The 25975-nt window shown below is 39.1% G+C and overlaps 1 protein-coding gene across 4 annotated transcripts in view; it reads right to left on the bottom strand.

Moving 5' to 3' along the window:
* The window catches only part of POU6F2 (POU class 6 homeobox 2), a 318413-nt gene that overhangs the window by 84299 nt on the left and 208139 nt on the right, over window positions 1-25975 (bottom strand). For all 4 annotated transcript variants that reach the window (XM_049816960.1, XM_049816963.1, XM_049816961.1 and 1 more), the window contains exon 5: window positions 13830-14155. In XM_049816960.1, the coding sequence (XP_049672917.1) occupies window positions 13830-14155 (326 nt within the window). The remainder of the gene's footprint in view (window positions 1-13829; window positions 14156-25975) is intronic.

The raw sequence follows: 25975 nt of genomic DNA, 5'->3' as shown, positions 1-25975 counted from the left end.
GTTAACCTAAAGAAACATATTAAGGCTTTCAGAACCACACACTGAAGATGAGGCTTGCGTGTCCTTATTGATTCACAAAGGTAAATGGAGATGATGTATGCAAGTGTTGAGCATTTTAAGGTCCTGTTTAGGTGGATGCTTGTCAAAGCGTATAAAGCCAGAGAACTGGGAGACGTTTCTACATTTCACTAGGTGGTTTGAGGGGTTTTTGTAGGTTTTCCATATAAATGAATGCTATGCAAGCCATGGTTACCATGAAATAGGTACACGGTGTCTAGTGCAAAATGTCAGTAATGACTTTCTTCATAAGTAATAGCCCCACCAAAGGCATCTCAGATGTATATGCTGACACTTCTAACTGCTATTCTTATTCTTATTTTGTGAATAATTGCTCTTTCTGTATGTGACTGCTTCTTTTTCTGCTGACTCCATTCCCCTTTTGACCTGCAGACCCCTCAGATAAATATCCTAGGGATATCCTTGTTGTGTTTCAAGACAGAGGGTAGTTTAATGACTTGTGAAAGTGTCTGTTTCAGCCTTTAAATAATTTACATGTTACCATGTTTTCCTCAGTAAACTGTGGTTATCTCCCTTCTAGAAATAATAGGTAAACCATTCTTGTAACTTACACTTTATACAACACTACAGTTAGAAAACAAAAAATGGAATTATCACCTGATCATCTCTGCAGAAGAAAAGAATTAGGGTCTTTTGCTAACAGGAAACCTAAAACTTATTACTATACTTCACTCAGGTATGTGTGAAAAACAAACAAACAAACAAACAACAAACAAACAAACATAAAAAGGCAGACTTCTCAGCTGCCCACCTCTCAAGTAATTGGGCTGCTCTCTGGACTCACAAGCAACAGCACATCCCAGGGCAAAGCACATGTACAGTTGCCTTCAAAAGCCTTTTATTTTTCTTTTATTTGCTCACTTGGGGTCTGGACAGAAACTTCCTATGGGTCAGACCTGGCTCACAGACCATCAGTTGCATAGCTTTGATCTAAATGTGCTTTACTGCCCCTTCTAGTTTCCTTCTTGCTGGACTGCTGACTGATGGTCTACATACAAGGTTTTGTACTTTTCCTACTACTTTCCTTAGTGTGTTTTTACCAATTTAATCCTTAGTATCATTGAACTAGTGTAAATATGAATTGCTTAGAGGACTTATAAAGCACTTGTTATAAAGTTTCTTAATGATGATATCTTAATATGCTTATCTGTGAATTTATACATTTAAGAGTTCAGTAGCTCAAATAAACACAGGATATTGTATGAACCTGGCTGGCTTGGTCTGAATTTTGACATTTGCAAATTGTCAGTCTCCTATGATATAACCTATAGACACGAGCAAGATTCTTCTAAGAAATCCAGGGGCTGAAATCCGTGTTTTTGCACCTTCAAGGGCTAAGTAATAATTTCTACAGTTCACATCAATGGGAGTGATTCGACCCTTCTGAAAATTAGATCAATGCTTATTCAAGAGACTAGCATTAGACATTTGCACAGTGTTATTTAATTTTAACTTGTCTACACTCCCTTTGTCCAAAGGCTAATAGAATATAATTACACTAGGCTAGGAAAAAATTGATAACGTTGTAGGCAGCCTTACATTCAAAAATCCCTATTGTCACTTTTCCCCCCGATAACTCTGTCAGTGACATACTATTTTATCTCTCAGTCATAATCCAGTAAGATGAAAAATATTCTGAAAAGCAAACATATGAGGAAACAACAGGAGGTACACATCAACACGAAAGATGCAACAGCCCACCGTGCATGTACTAAAGCAAAGGTCTTCATTGCCTTACTATCATAACCATTGGGTTTAAGCCTCTTTTCACAGATGTCAAAGGACATTTTAAATTAGCTTCAACTATTGCATGACCAGACTTGATTAAGAGATGGTTTCTGCTGGACTTCAGCATGCTGAGTAATACCAACCCTGGGAACAGTGTAATGGAAAGAAAAAGGACAGGATTTGGAATACATTTGGTGCTTCATTTCTAGCATTTCCTCATTCTCCTCAACTCTTGATGTAGCCAAATATCTTCATATCCACTTCTGAACAAGATTTAGGCTACAATAACAAAGGTATATGATGAGCATATTTAACTAGCGCCATACTTTTACACAAATTTAAAAGCACTGCCCCTTTAACTAAATCAGTCCTCTACAACAAAATGGTGATTACATTGGGATAATTTCTGTATATACATAAGACCTTCATAAATACTTTACTATGCATTTGTTTCATGGCATGGATTTAAGTTTGAGAAGCTTCCCTCTCTTTCTGAAAAATTAATGTGAACATTTTGGGAAAAAAGAAAAAGAAAAGAAAACACACATAAAGAGCATTAAAATTCTGGCTCTCCAGCCCCAGGAGCTGATCTTACACATTTGTAGTTAAGTATGTTAGCAACTCTCAGCTGTTTTGCATTGCCTACAAATTACTGATGTTGATACAAGTTAAGACTGAGTTCTAAAGGTGTTCCTCTTACTAGTGAGCGCTTGCTTTTCAACATTTTAAAGTGAAGATGTGAACAAACCTTTGAAAAGTGACTGAATATTTCAATGCCAATATATTTTGCATGTAAAATATAAAAATCTCTGTGTGTTGCATTTGAAATCTGATAAATATTTATTATCAATGCTGTTTGCTTTTAATCTGTTCAGGATATCATTCCTCCAGCTCTTTAGTACTTAAACAAAAATGGCATTTACATTACAATATTGCTTGCCAACAATCTCATTTTCTGGTTTAGTCAGCAGCCTTCATGCTTGATTAGTCTTTAATTATACAAATACCTACATATTAAAAAAGTTTTCTTTTTTCCATACTTTGAGCATGTAATTATTTTCTCTTGCATGCAATAACCTTTAATTTTAGGATTAAGCAACTGATTCTCCTTAGTATGGATGGATTTTTTCAAGTGTTAAAGCAAATTTGGTTATTGTATTACGAGTAGGAAAATTAACTTTAGGAAAACCTTTCATTAGTGCATTTGACAGCACACTGAGCAGCTGACAGAAACTTCAAAATATTCAATATACTTGAAAACAAAATGGATACCAGTTCTGTGTCCTCTTAAGTCAACAGCAATACTACTCTGAATTCAGCAAGAGAGTGACTGGGGCTATATGATTCCTCTTTGGAATATTCCTTGCTTTTGTAGTACTAGTGTTACAGCAGTACCTAGATGCCCAATGCAAGATCAAGGCCCCATTGCAAAAAACTGTAAAAGTTTGCAGTCTAAAGAGATCAAACAATGGTGGGAGAATCAACAAAACAACAGAAAGACGAAGTGACATGCCAGTCAGTGACAGAGCTGGGACTGCAGTCTGGTGCTCCTGACTCCAACCACCCATTTACTAGAGCATTTTGCTTCCTGATGCAAATTATTTTTCCAAAGTGAATTCGGTAAGCACAGGCATAACTTGATAATGAGATTAGACCTAAATATGCAGATTGTATGTGGCAGTAAAAGAACTCCCTCCCTCCTTTCCCTGCAGTTTTTACTCATGAGAGCATGGACTGCCAAGTTTGGGTCTACAGGACTGACACATGTTGTCTCTATACCTGCTTGTACATTTGAAGTACAAGTGATTTCCCCCTAGACATACTCTTTGAATGTCTATGGGGAAAACATCAAGGATTTTTAGAATGGCTTGGTTTTCTCAGGTTTTGTTTATTTTTATATTTGTTTTACATGAACTGAAAATTCTGTCAGACACATTCTGATTGCTTGGAGAACATATTTCATAGTCAGAAGAAAGTTAAAAAAAAAGGAAGCTGTAATTCTATAAAGTTGGGGAGGGAGAAGAGGGGAAAGCTTGCTCCTGTCTCATTTGAGAGCTATGAGAAACCTCCTGCCAACTTCCCTCATAGTAGTGTTAGGTCTCGTTATAAAGTGAAAAGTTGCAGAGGTAGGACGGAAATTCACACAGCATCTTATTCCAGAATGGTGATCAGTGTTACAATTTTAACCTTTCACAATGCCAATCCTTCTGGGTTTTCTGTGTCTCTCTCCCAGTGGAAAAGGTCAGTAGGAATTCAGGCATTATAAATAACAAAGACTTTTTTTTTTTTTTCTCCCCTCTCCTCCCAACGTTTTCCTTTTCCTCCCTAAAATCAGGCCCTGTCCCTGAGGAATTAGACACTGATGGAAGCTGCACCCTCAGATGAATCCTGGGAAGGTGGGTGACTTCTCCTTACTTGCCCCTATCCGGACCTTGACCCGGTGCAGCCCTAGTTCTAATCATCTGCCCCCACAGCCCATGGAGCACCCATGTGTTGGCAGCTCTGCTTGGCACTCTGTGAGGTGTCCCCCCCCACCTGGAGAAAGGTCAAGAGGAGATCAGCCCTCTACCACCTCCTGTCATGTTCCAGCTGGAACCAGCATTACACAAGGATAGCACTGCCCAAACTGGGAGGAGAGCAACAAGAGACAGAGACAGCACTCCAGCTGGGTTTGGCTATCCAAATAGGATTATAAGGTCACTATGGTGAAAATCATAAGAACATTAGCAACTAAGAATTTTTATATCACTTGTTATCACGTTCATTCAGAATCATCTTCTGATACCAATTTATTGGCCATCACTACTACAGAGCACTGCTCTGTACTGTGACTGGGCCCATATTTTAGGGTTTTCCTTATAGCATCTGTATGTTTGCTAAGAGCCTAGTATCCTTCCAGGTCCGACTGCCTCCCTGATGCTTTTTACAAGCATACAAGTATTTCTTAAGAGGTATACAAAGATATTGCAGCAGTGATTGCTGCTTTAAACAATCTCAGCTCCTTTAAGAACCGAAATGCACCATCATCATTCCTTTAGTAAAGGGGATAATCCTAGCAATATATGATGTGCTATTCTCATACATCAGTTTTTCTCTTCTGGAAACTCAGCTTTGCCTTCCAATCTCTTTTACAAACATAACCTAGTTTGGTTCTCCAACTGGAAGCCTCACAGGATATTTGGTCATGCCTAAGCTATCAGAAACAAGTCAAATTCCTGTCCTGCACGAAATTCTTCTAATTTAAGATCTAATTTCTGAATCAAATGCAGATGAAAGATGCAATATTGAAATGTTTCAGCAAACAAAAAATTGCATTTGAAAATGGTGAAGTATTTCAGCAGATTTCAAATCATCACCATGAATTAAAATGTCTTCAATTTCTCTTGTTAAATCACTATTTTGTTAGGCAATTCAATGTAATAAATTGTTTGTATACAACTTAAGCTGATTTTAAACAAAAGCTATCCTCAGTTCTTTCAATTTCCCAGGCCTAAAATAGAAAATTAAAATGAAATTCGGGGCAGGAGAGAAACCAACTTTGTGGAATTACATCATTGTTGGAAAAGAAAAATCACTTAGAAAATTCCTGATCAGTTTAAGGTACTACAGTATCCAAAAAAAAAAAATTAAAAAATTGGGCATATTTTAAAGGTAAGACAATTTTATTTTTTTTTTTCTGAGACTCACAATGCTCATCTATTTTTGTGTTCTCTTTCCTTTACTTAATTTCCTTTCTCAGCTGGCGGCAAATATCTTCATTTCTTGACTTTTTCCTGGATCAGCAGCAAAAAATACAGTGGTGCTACAAGATGGGTTGTCCTAAAAATCTTTCAAACCTTGCTGGTGGAACGAATACTAGGAAACCTGCAGAAGACTTCTCTTCCAGATGAAAATTTTATGGTGGGGCCCCTTAAGACCCACAACCTATCTCCTTCTAGTATGGATTCAACCAGTGATTTGTAAGTTTGGGTTTTTTTAAAAAAAAAGGTTATAGTAGAATGTAGTATATTCGAAGTACATAATTTAAAAATAAATTTTAGGATCATCACATCTGTAAGAGACCAAGTCGGACTGTTGATTTTCTACCTGCCAGGACATGCCTTCTCATGTGCTGCTATATACCCATTTGCTTAAATGATCCTAATTTCCTCATATCCTAACCCACTAGGAGCTCTTAGAAATACACATTTTCTGACTTATGCCTGAGGTGGTAACCTCTGCCCTTTTAATTTTCTGATTTCCACATAATTAATTGTTGGTTACTTCAAACAAAAGTAGAAGGTTGGTGGAGAAAGGGGAAAAATGAAACAAGAGGGATTTGGAAAGCTCATGTTTCCAGTGCGACCCCTTGGATAAAAGGATATTTTTTTTCTTTTGCCTAATTTGTTTCTAGTTGCAGCACTAAGGTCAGAATAAGCCAAGAGAATGAATGGAATAAACGTCCTGATGGGCTGCCCGAAGCTGCCTGGTGTTACGGATCAGCATAAAACCAGCTCTCTTTCCTCTGCCTGGGCCGATGTAACTCACTGGAGTGGCAAATTACATCAGACCTACAGCTGTAACCCGACATTATGATTAATTTGATCAGTAATTTCTCCTGTTTTTCATTTTAATCGGTGTGACTATTCTGCTGTGGCAGGTCTTTCAGATCTAATTAAGATAAATTTCAGAGTAAAAGACTTGGCAGAATTTTCGAGTCAAATCCGAGCGTCAAGTGTGAAGACCTGCAGCACCAGTCAATCAATTTCCAGTAAAGACGGCAGGCTGTAACTCAGCAATCAACCCATTAACACTTAAGCAAATTTCATAATCTCCAGGCCTGTGCTTAGTCACTCTCTCAAAACATTCTGGCTACCAATAAAAAAGAAAAAGTATTACTATTTTTTTAAACACCTGCTCTAAACTGCCTCTACTAAACCCACCAACAGAATCCACAAATGGACACTCTGATAGATCTCAGCAATACTGCTGAAAAAAGGCTTAATTTTGGACTTTAAAATACAGTCTGGAGTGGCTTTTTTTTTTGTTCTTTCTTTTTTTTTTTTTTTTTTTTTGAGGCAGTACCTAAAAGCTGAGCCACCTCTTTTAGGTGCTTCTTTGTACAAGGAGCCTTGAATGATACAACATCAGGGCTATACCACTTCCAGAACATTGCTCCTCAATCAGATTCAACAAGCCCACTAGGTTCTCTGTGTTCACTTGGTCCACTGGCTTCCAAGTAGAAGAATTTTTTTCCCCACAGAACTAGAAACCAGTGATGACTTCTAATTTTTTTCTTTTTTTTTTTTTTTTTTTTTTTTTGCTTTATTACAAAGGCGTTAGGGGTATGAAAATAGGGAGAAATAAAGTAATGTTTTGGGATATTGTCTACTTCCCTGAAATTTTTTTGAAACATGAGTGCAAAGAGAAATTAAGAGAAATGAATGCTAGCAAAACAGATCCACTGGATTTAAAAGAGTATCCGAGGGGCTGTGTCAATTTTTTCTGTCCCTAAGATCTCCAAGGGTACTCCTCTCTGCCTAGAGAGGCTTTGGAAATAGAAGAGCTTATGGGACATGGATACTTTCCCAAATTTTTCCTGGGAGGATATTATTTATTTATTTCCCCATTTATTAAATACTTCAGTTGCTTTAGGGAGTTATTAAATGCTCCCATTTCAGGAGCCAGAGCTTGCTAGGCAAACAGTTCCACTTTCCTCTCCTTCAGAGAATTCTCTAGCAAATGGTTTCCTATATTACCCTCAGCTTCTGCCCCTTGGGTGCTAATAATGCCAGTTGTTTTGCTCGAAGATTAATTTCCTTTGCTTTAAATGTGAGTCAGACACCAGTACTCCTTGTGCTTCTGAAAATAGTAACACTTGCAGAGTATATTTGGATGGACCAGGCATCCAGTGCTCCAACTGAGAGAATGTTTCCTCAGGGAATGAAGAGACTTGCTTATAAAGTCTCTTTGAGAACCCTTAAACATCTCTTTGCTCTGTTTAAATGCAGTATTCAGCAGCTTTACAGTGTGAAGTCCCAACGCCTCAAAGACCCCAAAAAGCAGTGGGCTTCTGGAAGCAGGAAGACAGCTGAGGAGGAGATCTGAAACCCTACTCAGTCCTGTGGATGGCTGCAGTCTTACATGTAACTGAAACTAGCCTTTCTGTGGAAATGACGCCCATGCATCTCCATGTAGACACGAAGGGTAGCAGCCCTCAGACAAGCTAGCCATGCCAGGAAAGCAGCTTGCATGCCTCTGCCCTGTGCACCGGGGGCCAGGGAGCATGGTACAGCACAGTGCAGAGACACCTGAGTGTCCGGCTAGGACAAACTGCCATCTTGCCTTATCAGAGTGGCCTAGGTGGTGGCAAACCCAGAAAGGGTGAGGAGGATCATGGAAGTGCCCAGAAGAGGTGAGAAGAGAGGAAGAAAGGAGGCCCTGGATGCACCGAAACTCAAAGCCAACAATTTCTCAGGCAAGGTTCAAGTTTGTGAACAGTAATGTCTTGCGTGGTTCACGGAACTACTGTAGTGCCGGAAGGGACAGCACAAAAACAAAAGGAAGGGACCTGAATCACAATAGCATTTGCAATGGGTAATAGCATGTGTGGGTGTGGTACATCAGTATGAGCATGACTTTCTAGCTAGTGGAAATTTTTACACAAGTGCTTGCCTCTTCCACTCGTGAAATCACCTTTATCAACCCACAAAAATAGCTGAAATACTGTAAGAATACTCAGAAATTCAAAACTGTCAGTAGAACAAGATGTTCAAATCTTTCTGGACCTGATTCAAACAAGCAGGGGATGAAATATGCAAAATATTCTCAACAGTTCACCAAACTCAACTCAATTTAGCTGAGCGTAGGGGAGTTTCCATGCTATTAGTTTAGAGCTGAGACCTAGGTCTTGCCAGTACCTCCTGGAAATCCACCCAAGATCAGCACTTCAACAGGCTCACTCTAATCAGCTGGTGGGTATGAACCTTCCTGAATAAATGTCTGCTGTACGTGTCTATATTATTGCGTGTACGTGTCATTGCCTTGTGATGTGCAATATCTCATTCCCTATTGAAACCAAAAATTAGGAAATTTTGGAAAATGTGTTCAAAGCACTGCATTTGCTCAGTGTTTATAAAATATTTCTTTGTCAAACTGATTGCTAAGTAACTTGAGAACAGATTGAGTCATACATTGCACAGTATCATATGCAGGAAGAAGGGTAGATAATTTTAGCAAACCAAAAAAGCCCCTCAGTGGGATTACTGGTGTCATAATCCTGACCAAGTTTTCCTGATCTCAGGATTCAATAAGCATGAGAAAAATACAGCAGGTCTTGGATGTGAACACAGACATAAAGACAGCCCATGACTATAGGCCTTTCAAACTTATTCCAGCTGCCTTCCTCAAACCAACAGACACTTGGTTCTTTCTTCTGTATCTTAAATATATGTAAATTTATCGAAGTGTCACTAAACACTGAGATTTCTTTAACGTAGATTTTTCCTTAATGAGAAACTAACCAGTGAATGAGGTTGTGTGGGAAGGGAAAGGGCGGTTTGGTTTTTCTGACTGCTGGAGCCTCAGGCACCTGTGGACACATTCTCTCTCATTTACAGTGAGTGTTTCAGCCTTTCTGCTTTTCTTTTCTCCTTTGTTATAAAAGTGTTGAGGTTCCAAATACATTATTTAAGATTAGTATGAAAATTTAATCTGAAAGAGGTTCTGGTTTTGCTATCCTAGAGTTTGCTATTACTTGGAAGATTTTTCTGCTGTTGTCATCTCACTTCCCTTCTTCCCTCCTTTTATTATTGTTTTTTTTCTCACTCATCATCTTCCGTCAGCTGCAGTTGTTGTAGGTAGGCTTCTATAACAAAAAGGTGCTTTAGGAAAGAGTTCTGAAAATGGTCAGAATAATTTTACAGTGGGGCAATCCCTGGGGGATTTCCTGTTTGTCTGTTCCTATTCACACATGAACAGAACAGTAGAAATCATTGGGAATTCTTCTGTTCCTATAGTGCAGCTCTCCCTTTGTAGATCTAGCTGTGGGTACGTTCATCTTATCCATAGCACTAAAACATACAGTGAGTGTCAGCACCAGAAGCTAACCTCCATTTGGAGCCAGTTAAATATATGTTGCTAATACAAAATGCCTTATTCTGGTAGTCAAGCAGAATAATTGGCTCCTTAGTACTTGGCTGATCTGATTTTATACAGCATATAATCAAGATCTTATGGCTCCAGAAATTTAATTGAATGGAAACCCTGTAAGAGGTGCTAACTATGCTTTGAAGTTGCAACATGCTGACCATTCAAGAACCTGTGTAATTTGCCATGTAATAACACTAAACATTCACAGGAGAAGCATATTTGGAGAAGTGTATTTTCCCAGAAGTAAAGGCTTCGAAGTCCCTGATATGCAGCATCAGACAGGTTGCCTTTCACCTCTGGATTCCTTTGTCTAAATCAATTGATGCAATGAAAGTAAAAATCAGACTATGATTATCTATATGAGGAATTTCACCATTTTAAAATGCAAGGATGAAAGTCTTCCATCATCTACCTGACCCACCACCTCCTGAAATACAGCTCTGCTTTGGAAAATTCTCCTCTAGTTTGTTGCCTTTTGCAAATCAGCGATGACTCTGGTTCTGCAGTGTTTTGCTTTTACCAGCATAAATCTAGAGCATCATCGCTAATGTCAGCACAGAATCTAGGCACTGGAACCTAAAGTGAGATTTTTCATCTTTCTACACAATCATTAAAAGACTTCCTAAAAATAATAGTTTTGTAACTACCATTCAGCCCACTGAACTGAGTAAAGAATAGTGATAAAATTAGAGCAGAGTATTACAGAACAATCTGACAAGAATCGTTGTGAGACTTTTAGCTGGTGTACACTGCACCAGTATTATTAATTTCTGATCAGCTAGCAAAAGTACCTCACCCAGGTATACCTAAGCAAGTCACTTTCATTTAATTTGCCTTCTGAAGGACATGACAGCATCTGTACATTTTGAGATGTAATTGCTGTTATCCTTCAGTTTTTTGAAACAAACACAATCATCCTCCTGAATTACTGACTTTCCATGACAATTTTTTGAGGTTGCATTGTTCTAAACTAATATCTTTCAGACAGATCCTGAATAATGTAAGAGGATAAAGCCCACATGAAAAAATCAAGAATTCAGAAATGAAATTTAAGCTGTCAAACTTTAACTTAGTTGATCTTTATTCCCTTAATATTCTTCAAACAAAACCCATTTCATTCTGGTTCATAAAGAACATTACCTTAGAGGCCATAATATCTCTGAATTTTGTTCTAGGTCGATTTTTAAGTTAAAGCATTAGACATTAAAAAAAAAAATCCACATTCTAAGTAGCTATTATGAACTGGATATATGAACTGCTGTGAAATGTGTCCTCCCTCCTTTTTTTTTTTCTTTCTTTTTTTTTTTTTTTTAATGTTTGCACAGAAGAAAAAAATTTCAGATCCAGTCCTCAAGCTAGATGTATGGGGGGTAAAAAACCTTTTCACTGCAGGGTTTAGAATGCAAAGACAAATTTCATAGAGATCTTACCACTGCTCTGCTTCAGAAAAGTACCCAAACACATCCTTCAACCATATATAAAGTGCAACAGCAGTTTCTCTAGAAATATTTCTGAGTGTCACTTGTTTGCATATTAAAAAGTCTCACCATTCTCAGCAATATGACAGACCATGTTTCAAGTTCTTTAGTATTTCTTAGGGAAGCTTAAGAAGTAGTACACTTGCTTTAGAAATGCTGTAGAAATAGCTAGAAGGCCAAACTAATGGCCCTACACACATCACTAAGGTGAGGCCTGAAGTACCATCCTGAATTCTGGCTTCTCTTCTGGATGTCAGCACACAGTGTATTTGTATCTGTGAACAAACTTTGGGTTTTCATGGCTATTTAAATGGCAAGAATCAGAGACGAAAGAACATTAAAAATACTTATCCCCCAATTTATTAGTAACTCTTTAATGTTGAGCCAGAGCTGACAGCTAATGACTTCTAGTTCCTTGACTGATGTTCTGAAAGTCTCCCAGTCACGCAGCTAGCTTAGCAGTACTGGCTGAGCTCAGCCCAGTGGGAATGCCAGAATTCTCATGCTAGTGTCTTTCATTAACTCTAATCTCAGTTCCTAAAAGGTTTAGGGGGTAGTGTTTGAACTAAACCCACCTCAGAGTACCTCATTCCCTCCTTCCACTTCTGTTGAGTCTGCCACATCCAGACTGCCCTCAGAAGGGTAGTTGTGAAGATAAGCATGCTAAAGAGAGCAATGTGCCAAGGTATCGCCATGAAAACATTGACATTGGCACCTCCTGTGCAAGGAATTATTGGTTTTACTCACTTCTATTGTACTTCTGCAAGTGAGATGTGACCCTGGAGAGCTAACAGTAGAAAGTGCTTCTACTGGCCTGTACCCGTAGGTCACAGATGAGGCTGGAAGTACTCCAATTCAGTTGAGATTCACACTGGGACCAGAGGCTGTATGAGAGCTAAGACTTCAGATTCAGCGTTAGTACAACCCTCCTGAGGTATGTTCACTGAGATAATCCAACTTCCTCCCTACCCCAACTCTTATGTGTGCATTTGCTTTGTTTGCAAAACTGAATGCCTTTTGAAGCACAATATTTAGCAGGCAGTTTTAGCAACATATAGCATATACAGTTAGTGTCCATACATTACAGCTGTACTAAGACAATAAAATGTAACAGAAGCTCCTCTGGAAATATTCCTGTCTGTCAATAATCTGCATACTAAAGAGTCCCAAAGCACTCACTAGCATGATAGACTGGGCATTAAGTGGTGCCTAAGTAACCCTTAAGACAATACACAGAAGAAGCTCTAGGAACATTATGCTCTACTATAAGAAAAAGCTCAGGAAGCAAGGACACCTCTCTTGTGGACTTTTAAGTCTATTATCTAAACCATTAAAAAATCATATTTGATGCAATTTAGTTGAAGCTCAGATTAATGCAGGTTTAACTGGCCACATGGCAAACACAGCTTCTTGTAAACCAATTCCCTTAATTGTTTGAAAAAGGATTTTTTAATTACTAAGCTAATGCAGTTTAATTTCTGCAGGAAATGGAGCCGAATCCATCAGTGTGGATAAAACCTTTAAAGTGGGGTCTCAAAATTTAAAGAATAAAGTGAATAGAGACTTTGCTGGTTTCTAAGTGCAGTTCAAGTGCCCCGTTAAAGACACTCTGCTCACTTCACAGACTACCCTGGTGTTTATTCAGACTCATACTTGTGGGTACTGTCAAAGCTGTTCTTGCAGGATGTGAATATAGCATGACACATGTAGTGCGAGAAAACCCAAGTATAAGAAATCAGGACCACTGGATCAGACCTCTTCTGTTTCTGCCCAGGAATTCCAAGACAGGCAGAGCCCAGCATTAGTGTAGGTGCCACAGCTGTTGGTCTATTAAAAAACATCTGTGTCATTGGAGTGAGCATCTAGGAAAGGCATTAACTGGCATTCTTAGCTTTGGAATATATACTGAGACTCTTAACAGAAGTATTTGATTCTTAGCAGGATAAATGTCGGGACTGTGATTTCAAGAGGAAGGATAACCCATCCATCCCTTACACACATTCACCAGCAGAAGCTTTATTTCTTTTAGGAACAGTCAGGATCATCCTCTAATGAACAGCTAACTTTGCTGTCCTTATAAGTTACCACAAAGGGTGAATGACTGCTGGACGAATGCCATTTGCAAAAGTCACATGCTGAATCCATGGAAAAAATTACATCATTTTCCATGGGTTATATGATATGGACTTTAAAAGCAAAAGAGGAGCAGACTAGGACCATCATTAGTTATGCTTTTCTGGCTTATCAGGCCTTTTAGCTGTTCTAAGCTGCGTGCCTTAAGGACTAACTAATACGAGGTAGAATTTCTCTTCCTGTATGGTCAGAAGGTGTAACCTTCACTTGATTTCCCCTTAGAGGGGGAGAGTATGCACTTTCTGTTGTTAGACTGTCAAAGACTTGTACATAACGTCCTACCTGCAATGGATTTGGTGAAGTAAGAGGAGATGGAAGGCCATGCCCTGGTGACTGGCTAGGTTTCTGGGGGGAGCTGGAGGACTGTGGGGCTGGAGGTGGTTGGCTCTGGCTCTGGGACTGTGTTTGGTTCTGCTGTGGTGGTGCTGACGGCTGTGGCTGCTGGGTCTGCTGGGGTGGCTGTGGAGTCTGTGCCTGCTGACCTTGCTGCTGCTGCTGGCTTTGCTGCTGCTGCTGTTGCTGCTGCTGACCTTGTTGCTGCTGCTGTTGATGCTGGAGCTGCTGAAGATGCTGAAGCTGTTGAAGCTGGGAGTTCAGGGATGAGGTAGCTGTGAATTGAAGAGAGGGAAGGGAGTTATGTAGGTTTCAGTAATACCTACTGTATTAAAAATATTCTGGATTGAATTCTTATTCTGTTACATTGTGGGGCATACTGCCCACTGAGGTCAACTGGCCTCAGACTTCAGGTTGTGGCAGGAAACACGTTCCCATCAATAACAGACTGTGGTTCTGCCAGTGCAGTTCTGTGGTAAGAGTTGGACTTCACTGGAAGCAATGAAAACAAACCTTTGGAAGGGCTACACCTCTCCGCACAGGACAGGCATCAGAGCTGACCAGCAGCCTTTGCTCAGACAAGCTTACCAGTGAAGCCAATGGAAATTTGAAAAAATGGAAGCCTGCCTAGAGAAGAGGCGAACAGGATGCCACTGTACACAGCATAGCAAGAACTTATAACATGAACTGGTGTGGTTATATAAAGGAGAAGAAAACCATAGTTGTAAAATAGAGGATGCTCTGAAAAGAGCCTTGTCATGTCTTTATACAGCAGACGTCAGGAAATAAAACACTCAGCTGTAAAATTTCTTGTGCAATGAATACGTAGCAAAAATACCCAATAAAATGTGTGTGCCTTTGAAATTAGCACTGCTCCTTATCATTCACATCTAAAAGCTGTAAAGCTCCTCTTATGAAACAGGGTGCACTTGCACTGCTGACTTACTCCTGGCAGTAAAGGTCCGTCATATTTTGCTAGCATGTGCTCCAAATGTGAGGCTTGGAAACCAGTGGCTCACATCAACCCGCTGGCACAGAGAAGCAAACTTTATCTCCCAGAGACACTTTCAAATTGACTAGGGCATTCATTAAATTCAGGAAGGCAAGAAGTGTGCCACAAGGATGTCACCAAGGAAGAATAGCTTTAAGCAGCAGCCAGAACATCACAGGAACCTGATGCTTTCTGGTGTTGTGCCCTGAATAAGTCACCTGGGTCTCCAGTCTCACCCACTTTAATCAACATCTTAGGGGTTGTGGTAGACAGCTGTAAGATCCCAAGAGGAATGGCTTACAAGGTTATTGCGCTATTTTGCACTCTGTATACTGCTTTGCCAACACCACTCTGTATTCTAATTTCCATCAGCAGAAGCCAAAGTAAACTGGGAGTAAATCAAATTTGTTATTTCTAAAATGGCATTCAGATTTCCTGGCCAGAAACTCTGTTCACCAAGTTATTTGTGGATTGGCAGATAAAGCCAAGTCATCTCCACTTTCTTTTCATGCCGACATCCCTATTTCAGCTTTCTAGATGTCTATGCCCTGGGGATGAACCTGAGGTCTTGGTATGACTGATGAAATCAATGAGCCATGAACTGGAATAAGCAAAGAAAAAAAGAATAGAAAACAGAGAAAGATGAGGCAGAATGGGTAAGCCAGTATAGGCTTTATGAAGGAAAAGTAAAAGGCTTGGTAGGAAGAGCTGTTGGTCATCCATTCCTATAATCGTTGGTGCTCTAAATTTTCTTTCATCAGAGGCAGGAATCAAGCTACAAATATGCCTTTACAAGAATTATAGTCATGTATGTGACTTCAACAAAGAACCTGAATAATGCAGAGAAGGAGGACTGGTAACACCAATATATTTCCATCAGGAAAGTTCCTGATGGAAGTTTTGTGTTTCAACATAAAGCAGAGTGACCACCAGATTAAAAACATGCATGGTATTTCATGCAAAAGAAATCAGCCTGGAGAAGTAAGGGTACACTCCCATCAACTCCATGATCAGAACTCGTACCTAAATGCCCCAAAGCCAAGAGGGTAGTAAGTGGAAATATAATCTAAGGCATATGAAAACAAAGAATGGAGAAGGTGCATATACAAGAAAGCAACTGCACAGACAAATACTAACCATAGCGTGAAGCACCTCAGAGAGCAAGGAATACTATTCACCAATTCCATCTGTAGGTATACACACTGAGGCAGAAAGACCCTTCCCATTCCCATGAGGAAAAAACTAATCTAGACCAGGTCTTTATCTTGTGCAGGCCATTTCCTCACCTGTGATAGCTTAGCTGTCTGGACAAACCTTTGATAATCAGAACCAAGACTACAAATACAACGTGCCCTTACTGCCTCCACAGACTCCAGTATAGAAATTAATGCAAAGACACCCTACAGAAGCATAACTTGTAATACATGCCGCTCACAGAGAGGAATGAGGGACCGTTTTATATCCTATGTGCACAACTGGACAGGAAGAGACAAAACTTTCTCTATAGTTATAGAGAGTTATAGAGAAACTCTCTATAACTATAGTGTGTGTGGGGGGGGGTTGTACTGCAATGCTCCCCAAACCCTTTTGCTCCCACAGGGCACTCTTAAAGGCCACAGCTTGGAAGAATGGATTTGTCAGAATGCCATACTTTGTATGCAGGGCACTTGGGACAGGCATGTAGTAGGGGACAGGCAAAAGCATTCGAGGTGGAGGAGAAGCCATCTACTGCAACATTTTTTGAGCACAGAACATGTTTGGCTCCTGGAGGTATGCCTTTTAGCTAGAATTTGGAAAATACGGCCAATAATTAAAAGAATGCTGGCACTATCAATTTGAGATAACATGAGGTAACATAGGACAGAGGGATCACTATGATTCTGATAACATAAAAGTGCAAAAACAGGGCAGTGCTAAATTTTTGTCAATGATCTTATGATTGAACTTACGGTATGCAAAAAATATCTGTTGATATAATATTAAAGACAAAAGCATCACTGCTTGGACTTCTTAAAATGTTGACGTACAAGATAAGAGGAGAAGAATGGTAAAGAAGCCCAGAGTGTAAAATAAATGAAGTTTCTTGACAAACTAAAACAAACTAAGGGGTGGTTACATTACATTGCAGTAAGTTTATTATTTTGTGTGTTTGCATGTAGCTCAGAGCAATCAAAAGATTAATATTTAATAATTATTCATATTAGTGTTCACCACAGAGTATATGATTTTCTTTGAGGATGCTTTCCTTGAAATATTGCCAAACAGTGATATAAGCGGTCTTGCGAAATTACAATCTAAAGCATAGATACGGATATACAGAAATAGTACTGATATGTTTGTTTACCATTGGACAAAAATCCACACTTATTGAAATGCGGTTTTCCTAAATGTATGAATCTGCTAAAGAAAGAAAGATTATATTGTTGCATGTGTTGGGATTTACTTGCTAGAACAGCCATCCTAATGGTGTAGACCACAGTTTCATTAATGAGTCATGCCTTTGATCAGCTGTTGAATTACATTCTTAAAAATTAAATCTTCAAACTTCCATTCTCCACAAGACCAATACTCTCTTTAATGGACATTTTGATTTGCACATTCTTTCTTCTGCCAATATATAAACAAGAGGCAGAATCTAGAGGGAAGAAAAATTGGAAAAAATGCCTCAAGAGCTTTTTTTTTTTCACCTAAAATTTTGCAGGTTCAGGTCCTACTGAGCTGCTAATGTAACCAATGTCGAACGACCATCACCAACGTACTTCTGTGCATTGACAATGTGAGCAGGTGCAATCACTCAGGAAGCCTGATCTGTCCAATGAATGAAGAGAGTCTGAAGTTGACTTGGAAGTTTGTAAATTCTGTGGGCATGCCCAGCACTCCCAGATGATGGCTTGATACAGAGATTTTTTTCATCCCCATCCAGGAGCAGAAAAGCTTTGCATTCAGTACTGCTCAATACTTGAATGTTGACCGAAGCAGGAATATCAGTATCTCTACCATTCACTTTTGTACTGGAAGCACACTCATTCTTGCAGGGGCGGAAGGTGGTCCCTTGGGGAAAATTTTGTCGATGGAGAAAAGTTACTTCATGGAAAAGGTTCCAAGTTCATTGCCAGCAACTGCACAAAATTATTTAAATAACTTCTTGTCTTTTCATATAATTCCTTTAAAAAGCCTCTCCAAAGCCTACTATCATGCTGAGCTATAGATTGCATTGAAGTGGCTTAGTGAGGTATGATTGTTTAACATGCTGTTGCTAAACAAACAGATATGGAATTGGAAGACAGACTGTTAGATCAGACAAGGCTTTCCCAAAGCCACACAGTAGGTGTACTGCAAAGGTGGATTTAGGGCTTCGGATCATGCCTGGAGTCCAGTGTTCATGCTGCCTGATTGCACTGCCTCTCACAATGTGTGTACTATCCGCAGCAGGGTTTGTGTCACATTATTGTTTGTAATCAAATCCAATCCAACTCCCAGAGCTTGCTTGCATAGCTCATCCATTATAAATCGTATACCTGTCCAGCATTTGTCACTTTCTGCAGAGCTTGGAGCCTGATGGAATTTCAGGTGGTACAACAGTGCTATGTCTGCATGTATAAAAGATAACATGCACCACCTATCTCACAGGAATCTTTTTATGACTTACTGGCTAACAGCTGGCTAAAACTTTGACATATCTTAAGTGAGAAGTGCCTACTTTCTTTCAGAATTGCATTCAAGAATTAAAAAGGCTTGCAAAAAGTTCTTTCTATGGTTAAAAAAACCCCAACATAAAGTACATCACTTTAAAAGAGAGATAATTAACTAAAAATGCCTGCAAAATCCACAAAAGCTGTGTGACATTTCAACTTTCCTTGAGAAAAATACATGTTGAATACATACCAGGTATCCAAGAAGATAGTAAGAACTAATATCTACAAAGAAACAATGCCATTGAGGGGTTTTGAAACTTCAGTTTTAACTATAATTTCTTGATTGTTGTTGTGCCATGGCAGACTTCTTAAGGGATCACCCCACTTTTTATGATTATACTTTAAGCGGATTATGCCTAGTCACAGTTTCAAAGCATTTACATTAGAATGAGAGATACGGAGTTAAGTGGTGCAAATGGATGGTCAAGAGGCAGTGAAAGCAAACTTTCTGATCTGCCAGGTCACCTACTTCTATACTTGTCAAAGACCTCAGACTACTTTAAGGACTAAGAGAAAGTTATGATCTAAGGAACACACTCCTGGGCTTCCTTTAGGGGATACCTTAAGCACAATGCTGCTATGCATTTACAATATTTACATAAAATGTATCTTTTCATGTTTCCCTTGTATCTTCTGTTCCTTTGCTGGTTACCTACACAGGAAACTGAAATGAAACTAAAATGCCCCTCTGTCAAGTAGAGTGGTGCGATGGGAAGAATTCACCTCTGATGCAACCATGCTGAAAGAAGCAGTCTGGTCCATAACAGGGGGAATGACTGAATCTTTTTCTTAGTGGGAAAACTGAAAAGGCTTTGTCTTCAAATCCCAATCCTGGTCATATTCATTGAAAGTAGTATCAACTGCCTGCTGCCTCTGGCTAACATATTATTGCATAAGTATGGGAATGGCTCGGGTTGTATTTTAAATAAAAATACACATTTTAAAGTTTAATCACATTTCTCCAAAAAGCAAGATAAGTAAGCCCACAAATGTTTATATAATGAAAATAATATAAGAATTAGGACTCTCTTCACCTCTCATTCACAATATAAACTCAGATTCTTAAGACCTCTATAGTGCTTGGCAGAAGATCAAATTAATGTTCAGGGATTCAATTTGTATCTAAAATCTGCTCTTGTGGATAAGCTTCACATAATGTCTGATTTGTTTTATTAATGTTTTGTGCATGTTTGTTTCTGCATAAAGAGGAAGAAGGGGCAGGAGGAAGAAGAAACAATTTTAGTCTACGATCTATTGTGCTACTCTAACCTCCTATTTACATAATTGCATAGATGTTCTTCACTGCCTTGATACAATGTACAATGGACTAAAAAGAAGAAAATCATACATTAAACCTTCTCCTATTTGACTGAGCACAGAACTTGACTCTTGCCTTTTCAAGGGCCTAATGCCTTTTTCCACTTCCCCAGTAACGGAGAATGGATTTGCATTGCCTTAAACTGAAAAGTGTAACTAACTTAAGCATCTGGGCTTGTGTTTGAACTGACAGGGCCCACTTTTTTTTCCACCCTGTTGTTTCTCTTCTAATGAGGTGTATGCCTTTTTTTTTTTCCTTTGAAACAGATTTCTAAAGATTGAATACACACGCTGAACACTCTAATGCAAGCCTGTATTTACACTGTCTCCCGCCTGGGTAATGAGGGGTAGGTTAGCCAAATACCCAACATGTTTTTCCATATGCTTGTTTTCTTTTTGAGAGCAAAATGTGAGTCGTCTTAAATATGTCAGCACCCTCTCTGTGAAAAGAAAAAAAAAAAAAAAAAAGGGTTGGACTTGTGGCTGAAGAGATTAGTAATGGGATACAGAGCATATTATTTCTAAATCACTGGTTCAAATCCAGTCGAGGTCAATACAGGGAACAAAAGTCACTGCACTTCAATGGCACTTTTGAGTGTTTTCTACCTTATAGAAGATGTATTAGATGTACAGAAGACGCATTCACACACAGATACCCACAGAGAGCCTGCATTGAAAGCAGTCTGCCACACAGTCAAGGTAATAAATTGATGGTCTCCCAATACCTATTAGGAAGATCATAAAGACTACGGCCTTGGATGGCATCAACTGACATCTTTATTTGCACTTTCAGCAGAGAGGATAAGGATAGAAGGAGTAAGGAGACCAAGTCATCTTCCTCTTCCTAAAGGTGATCCCTCAAGGATACAGCTGCAGAACGCAGATGGGGTTATGGGGAGAAACTTGCATTGCCAATGCTCCTCTGTACCAATTCTGCAGATAAACAGAGGGCTTTGCTTTCTACTGTTGTCATATCCAGCATCTTTCATGAGCACTAAATTCACTTTAAAGAATATAGGCAATAAAAAGGAAGTATTAAGAAGAAAACCATCATAATTTATATGGTGCCTGTGGTGTCTCCACATTTTGATGAATACTGGAACTTCCCTGAAAAACGATCCACTGCATTAAATAAATCTGACATTTTTTTTCCTTGCCAAACCTTAAAATGTATAAAAATCCACTAAAATCTTAAGAAAAAAAAAAAAAAGGAAGAAAAAGTTGTTGTTCTAGGTAGGGAGCTTGACTAAGCATCAGGGCAAGTATATTTGGAATACTTCCCATTTTGAGATAATCTAGGGGCTATTTTCCTCCAGTTTATGACAACACTCTGTGAGTAAAGTTCCCTGAGTGTATTGTAAAAATTGCATTAACCTATTTAAAATGCCCAAAGGCAAGAACAAGCTGGAGAAATTAGACTTTAATAAGCCATTTGCTTCCTCAGCTCAAATGGGACCTTAAGCCTCATAATGTACAGATGGCTGAAACATTAACTGGAGTCAGGGTATCATCAAGACACAGGGGATCAATCAGGGAGTTGTCTCGGGACTCTCATGCAAAGACAGGCAATTAAAAATCCACCATAACATAGTCTGAGGGCAATATAAGTGTTTGAATGCCAAAGGCTGAGTGTCAAGTAAGTGATATCTAGATCTGTTAAAGTCCTAATTTTACCAGTGTGATTTTTATGTGTGTGTGTGTATGTGTGTGTGTGTGTGAAAACATGACTCTCTCAGAGATCAGGGGGCAGGATCTTAACATCAAGTCCTTATGCCAGATAAAAGCATTTTCCTAGTTACAGAGAGCAGGACTGGTCCCAGACTGTCCAAGAACAGAATAGTGTTGGAATGGAAAATCAAATTGAGTGGCATGGTGTTCCTACAGATTGGATTTCCAGACCATATTGAGCCCATAAGACTGTTCCTATGGAACAGAAATTAAGACAACCTCCCATTTCTTGGGAAAAATTCTGCAGGCCTCCTTTGAAAGAAACTAATTGACAGAGAAAAAAAATTATCATCTAAAGGCCAACAGAGCCCAATATAAGATTTCACAGACAAAGGGATGTGACAGGGAACAGATGAATGACACAAAGAAATTAAGCTTGAAACAACAGTCTGCTGACTCAGAGAAGAGTGGCCATGACTCATAATGGACATCAGAAAAAGGCTGGGCACTCTCCGCACATACAACCTTTAATAACAGGAACTGCAGCTTATTTTTTTCTCTCCCTGTCTCTTTCAAATGCTGTAAGTGCAGAATCCTGTTCTGCAGTTCAGGCAGCCACAGTTCCCCAGTCCACTGGGTACCCTGACATTTCTGCTGGCAAGGTGGCTATGTGAGGCTTTGGGGCAAAGTCTTGTCAACAGGAACTCGCTGAACTGCCTGGTGGCTTCAAAGGGTGATTTTGCATTCTTTCAGATAATAGATCTGCAGTTGCATCTTCTATAATTGTTTATGGCAAATGGCTCTTCTGACAAAGAAATATTTATCCAGGTATAGCTTCAGCAATGGTTCTTTGAAGATCAGGAATTATTAGAAGTCTCTTCAAAGAGTCTTTGAAGTGAGTCATGTTTCCTTAACTAAAAGTGAAGTTACTGTAAGTGAAATGTACTGGGTTTTTTTGTGCATGTGTGTGTTTGGGCTTTTTAAACAATATAATCAAATAGTGGATCAAAGTGTTTGTGGTTTAAAAGGCTGGCCTTGATGCTGAGCTTGTGGAAGTGTCCTGAGAATGACAAAGGACAAAGTCACTTTCTCCCAGCCTCAACTGAGTGAAAGCAGCAGAGGGTACCGTGCCCACTCAGGTGACTTGCTATGTCTGGTTGCTTTCATCTCTCAGACTCTCATTATATCCCTGTTTCTATCATTTTCAACTTCCAGTCTATTCTGAAAACTGATAGACTTGAGACAACTCTGTTTTCTAGTAAGAACTCCAAGATTCAAGCAGATGCAAATTCAGTTCCCGGCATGCAAATTCCAGCTGGAGAAGTTAGCTGAGCAGCAGTGAGAACAGGCTACGGAATGACTCAGAAATCAGCAACGCGTACGCTGTAAGGAGAAAGGGACAAAATGCAGTCCTTTCCTTTACAGTCAACAAAACTCCAACAGCAAGTACGAGAACCAGGTGCAAAAGTGACAGTTTTACCTTGCTGCAAGGCCATGCACACAAATGCTCTGCTGAAGCACTGACGTAGGCTTCAACCTTGTTAACAACGGGCCCTGCTATCCTCAATACAGCCTTGAACTTCGCCTGGTTTCACCAAGCCATGAAAAATTAAAAATGGTAGCAACAGGGTGAAAAAGGTGGGGAAGAGAACAAAACAAAACATGTGTCCTGATCCTGCAAGGGCTGTAACACTCTCAGTCCCTATGCAGCTCCCAGGGACTGAAGGCCATTCCTCACCAGCTGGGACACATGCACAGTACCATGCCGAACATGGCGCTCTTCACCAGTCATTAAAGAATAAAAATGGACTAAAAAACTTTCTCTAAGTGACATGAGATACTGCTTAATAGCTGTGGTACAGCAGCAATCTTGAGCATAGGTCACTGGATTGGTGAGGAGGTGCTGTGCTAGGTGCTGTAACCTCAATACGTGAGAAGATGGAGGTGCTCTTTCTTTAGATAAGGGATCAATGCAGAGAGACTACACAACTCCCTCCACATGAGAAATTGTAGAGGAGCTGGGAAGTGAACTCTAATTTGGTAATCTGTCACACCACAAGCCATTCCTGAATGTATGTATCACTAGCAAGGTACATTATGTTTGCCTGCTGTTGACTCACAGTAGCTCTATTTTGCTGTCTTTAAGAATCTTCCATGATTTTGATTATTTGCTGTGCATAGATAAGAACAGCTGTATTTAGTTGCGTGCATTTCAAAACATACCAGAGTATCCGTAGCTGTTTTCTTTTTGCAAGCTTTAAACTAACTATATGTCAGTTTAAGGCAATCTGCCTATATCACTTTTTCTAGTTTATTTTACTTGCAGAGAGATTAAAACAAAAGTTAAATAGTAGGTGAGCAGCAGCTCTGGACCCTGCTGTGGGTGGACTGACCATCTTTAATTTGCAGTAAAATGAGGGAGGCTGAATATAAGATTGCTCTCCTGTCCCTATAGCTCATCAGGCAAACACGTTGCTGCTTCAGGTGCTAATCCTAGTTTGGCTGTGCTTGGCGTCTATCGCCTTCGCACAGCAACAATGAACTAGCTGCTCTTTGAGTGCTGATGTGCTTCCACCTACCTAAATTTCCTGCTCACTGTTGAAATAAAAAACCTGGTTATTCACATAGATAAACTGCTCATCAGTAGAAAATGTGGGTGGGAGACTTAGGAAGAAGATTATTATAGGCAATCTTATTCATGGATTCATGGGCTGTAAAGTCAGTCACACTTCTGTGTTGGGATGAAGCTCCATTCGCAGCTGAACAGAAAGGTTGGGGAGTCCAGAAAAACAGCTGCATTGCTCTGCCCAGTCAATGCACTATCCATTTCATGGCTTTCAAAAGCACATCAGGAACCCCCATGCTGTTTGATATTTCATACGTTTTTGTATGCTGCAAAACAGTCAATAGCAGACCTTTGAACAAACTGCATCTAGATCTTACTTTAACTATTAAGCTGCTTTTTTGAGGTTAATTGTTTTTAATTTAAAAGGGATACATAGCAATTAATAAAAGAACTTCCACTTAAATAATTTATTTACTTACATGGAACAGGAGTCTCCAGTTACAGAAACAGAACAAAATCCAAAGGAGGAATTTACAATTGGCCAAAAATCTACCTAGAAGTAATTTACTATTTCTGCCCACATATTCAGTCAGAATAGAACGTTGTTGCCCTTTTGATGCAGTAACTAGTACCTTATTACCCATATCAATAGAAATACTTGCTTTTCCAGACCAGATAATGGAAACAAAACTGATTTTGGCTGCTAAACAGTAATTCTCCAAAACAACTCACAGGAAGCTAGTCTTTGCCTTCCTTAAGGCAACATTGCCTTAATTTTAACATTCAGGATAATGAAATATCATTTTAAATAAGAGTTTAGGTTTCATCAGCTGCATGTGTTTAGCTATACCAAACCTGAATGATGCTACAAAACATTCTTCTCATTGTTTGTCATCTCTAGATTCCTCAGTCTTTTAAACAAATTCAGCGATGTGTTAACACACACAAAAAAGTGTTTACCAATGCACTAAGACTGTTACATATATTAAATACACCTGCCATTAATGTTATCCTTTTGAGAATTATAATAGAATCCTGCAGAATGTGCTCTAAAAATACAGAAAATTCACAAGAGAATGTATCCTAACAGATATATTTTATTCATCCTATAGAAACATACCAGCAGTTATGTAACTAGGTGTGTGAAGTTTCCATTCAACAATTTTAATTTTCTGTTAAATTTTTCTTCTGTTATATATAACCTTTTCATAAAATAATGCAAATGCTAACTTTTAATGGTAGAGAATTAAGAGAATTTTGATGATAATGAAAACATTGGTTATCATGTGAAATTGATTGCTAATGTATAGCCCATAGATAAAGATGTTTGGCTGGGGGCAGAGGAGAGAATTTACTGTTAAATTTCCTTGCTTGTGAAATTAGTGGATTTCTCATCCTCCTGAGGAAGCCCACTGAGAGGTGTAAGTGAAAATACTACATAAACATTGGTCAAACACCGTTACTAGATTTACTGCGGCAACTCCAATGTCAAATAAATGGAGATGAGCTTGTTCCAAAATAGTGTATTTAAATGAAAAGCCTGGACCATTCAACAGTACAAAATAAAGAAACACATGTCAGTGCTGATACAAGATCTAGTTTTTGCTTAAATTGACTTCTGATTTTAAAAGTTAGAGGAAAAAATGCTTCTCAAGTGGCATGAACTATCTATCATGGCAATCCTGAGAACAAAAGTTGGCACAGTTAGTGCACACGGAAATCTGAAACCACTACTTTAGATTCATTTTGCCAAGTTTTAACTAAGTAGATGCAAAAAACTGTTCCTTTCATTTTCAGTGCCAGGTATTTTGTCTTTACTCTGTTGATTTTAATAGCTCGCTCAGAAGCTTGGAAATGA

This window comes from Accipiter gentilis, chromosome 14 (assembly GCF_929443795.1).
Source record: "Accipiter gentilis chromosome 14, bAccGen1.1, whole genome shotgun sequence".
Classification (NCBI taxonomy): Eukaryota; Metazoa; Chordata; class Aves; order Accipitriformes; family Accipitridae; genus Astur; species Astur gentilis.
The sequence above is the reverse complement of the archived record's forward strand: the minus strand, read 5'-3'. Positions and strand labels throughout refer to the sequence as shown.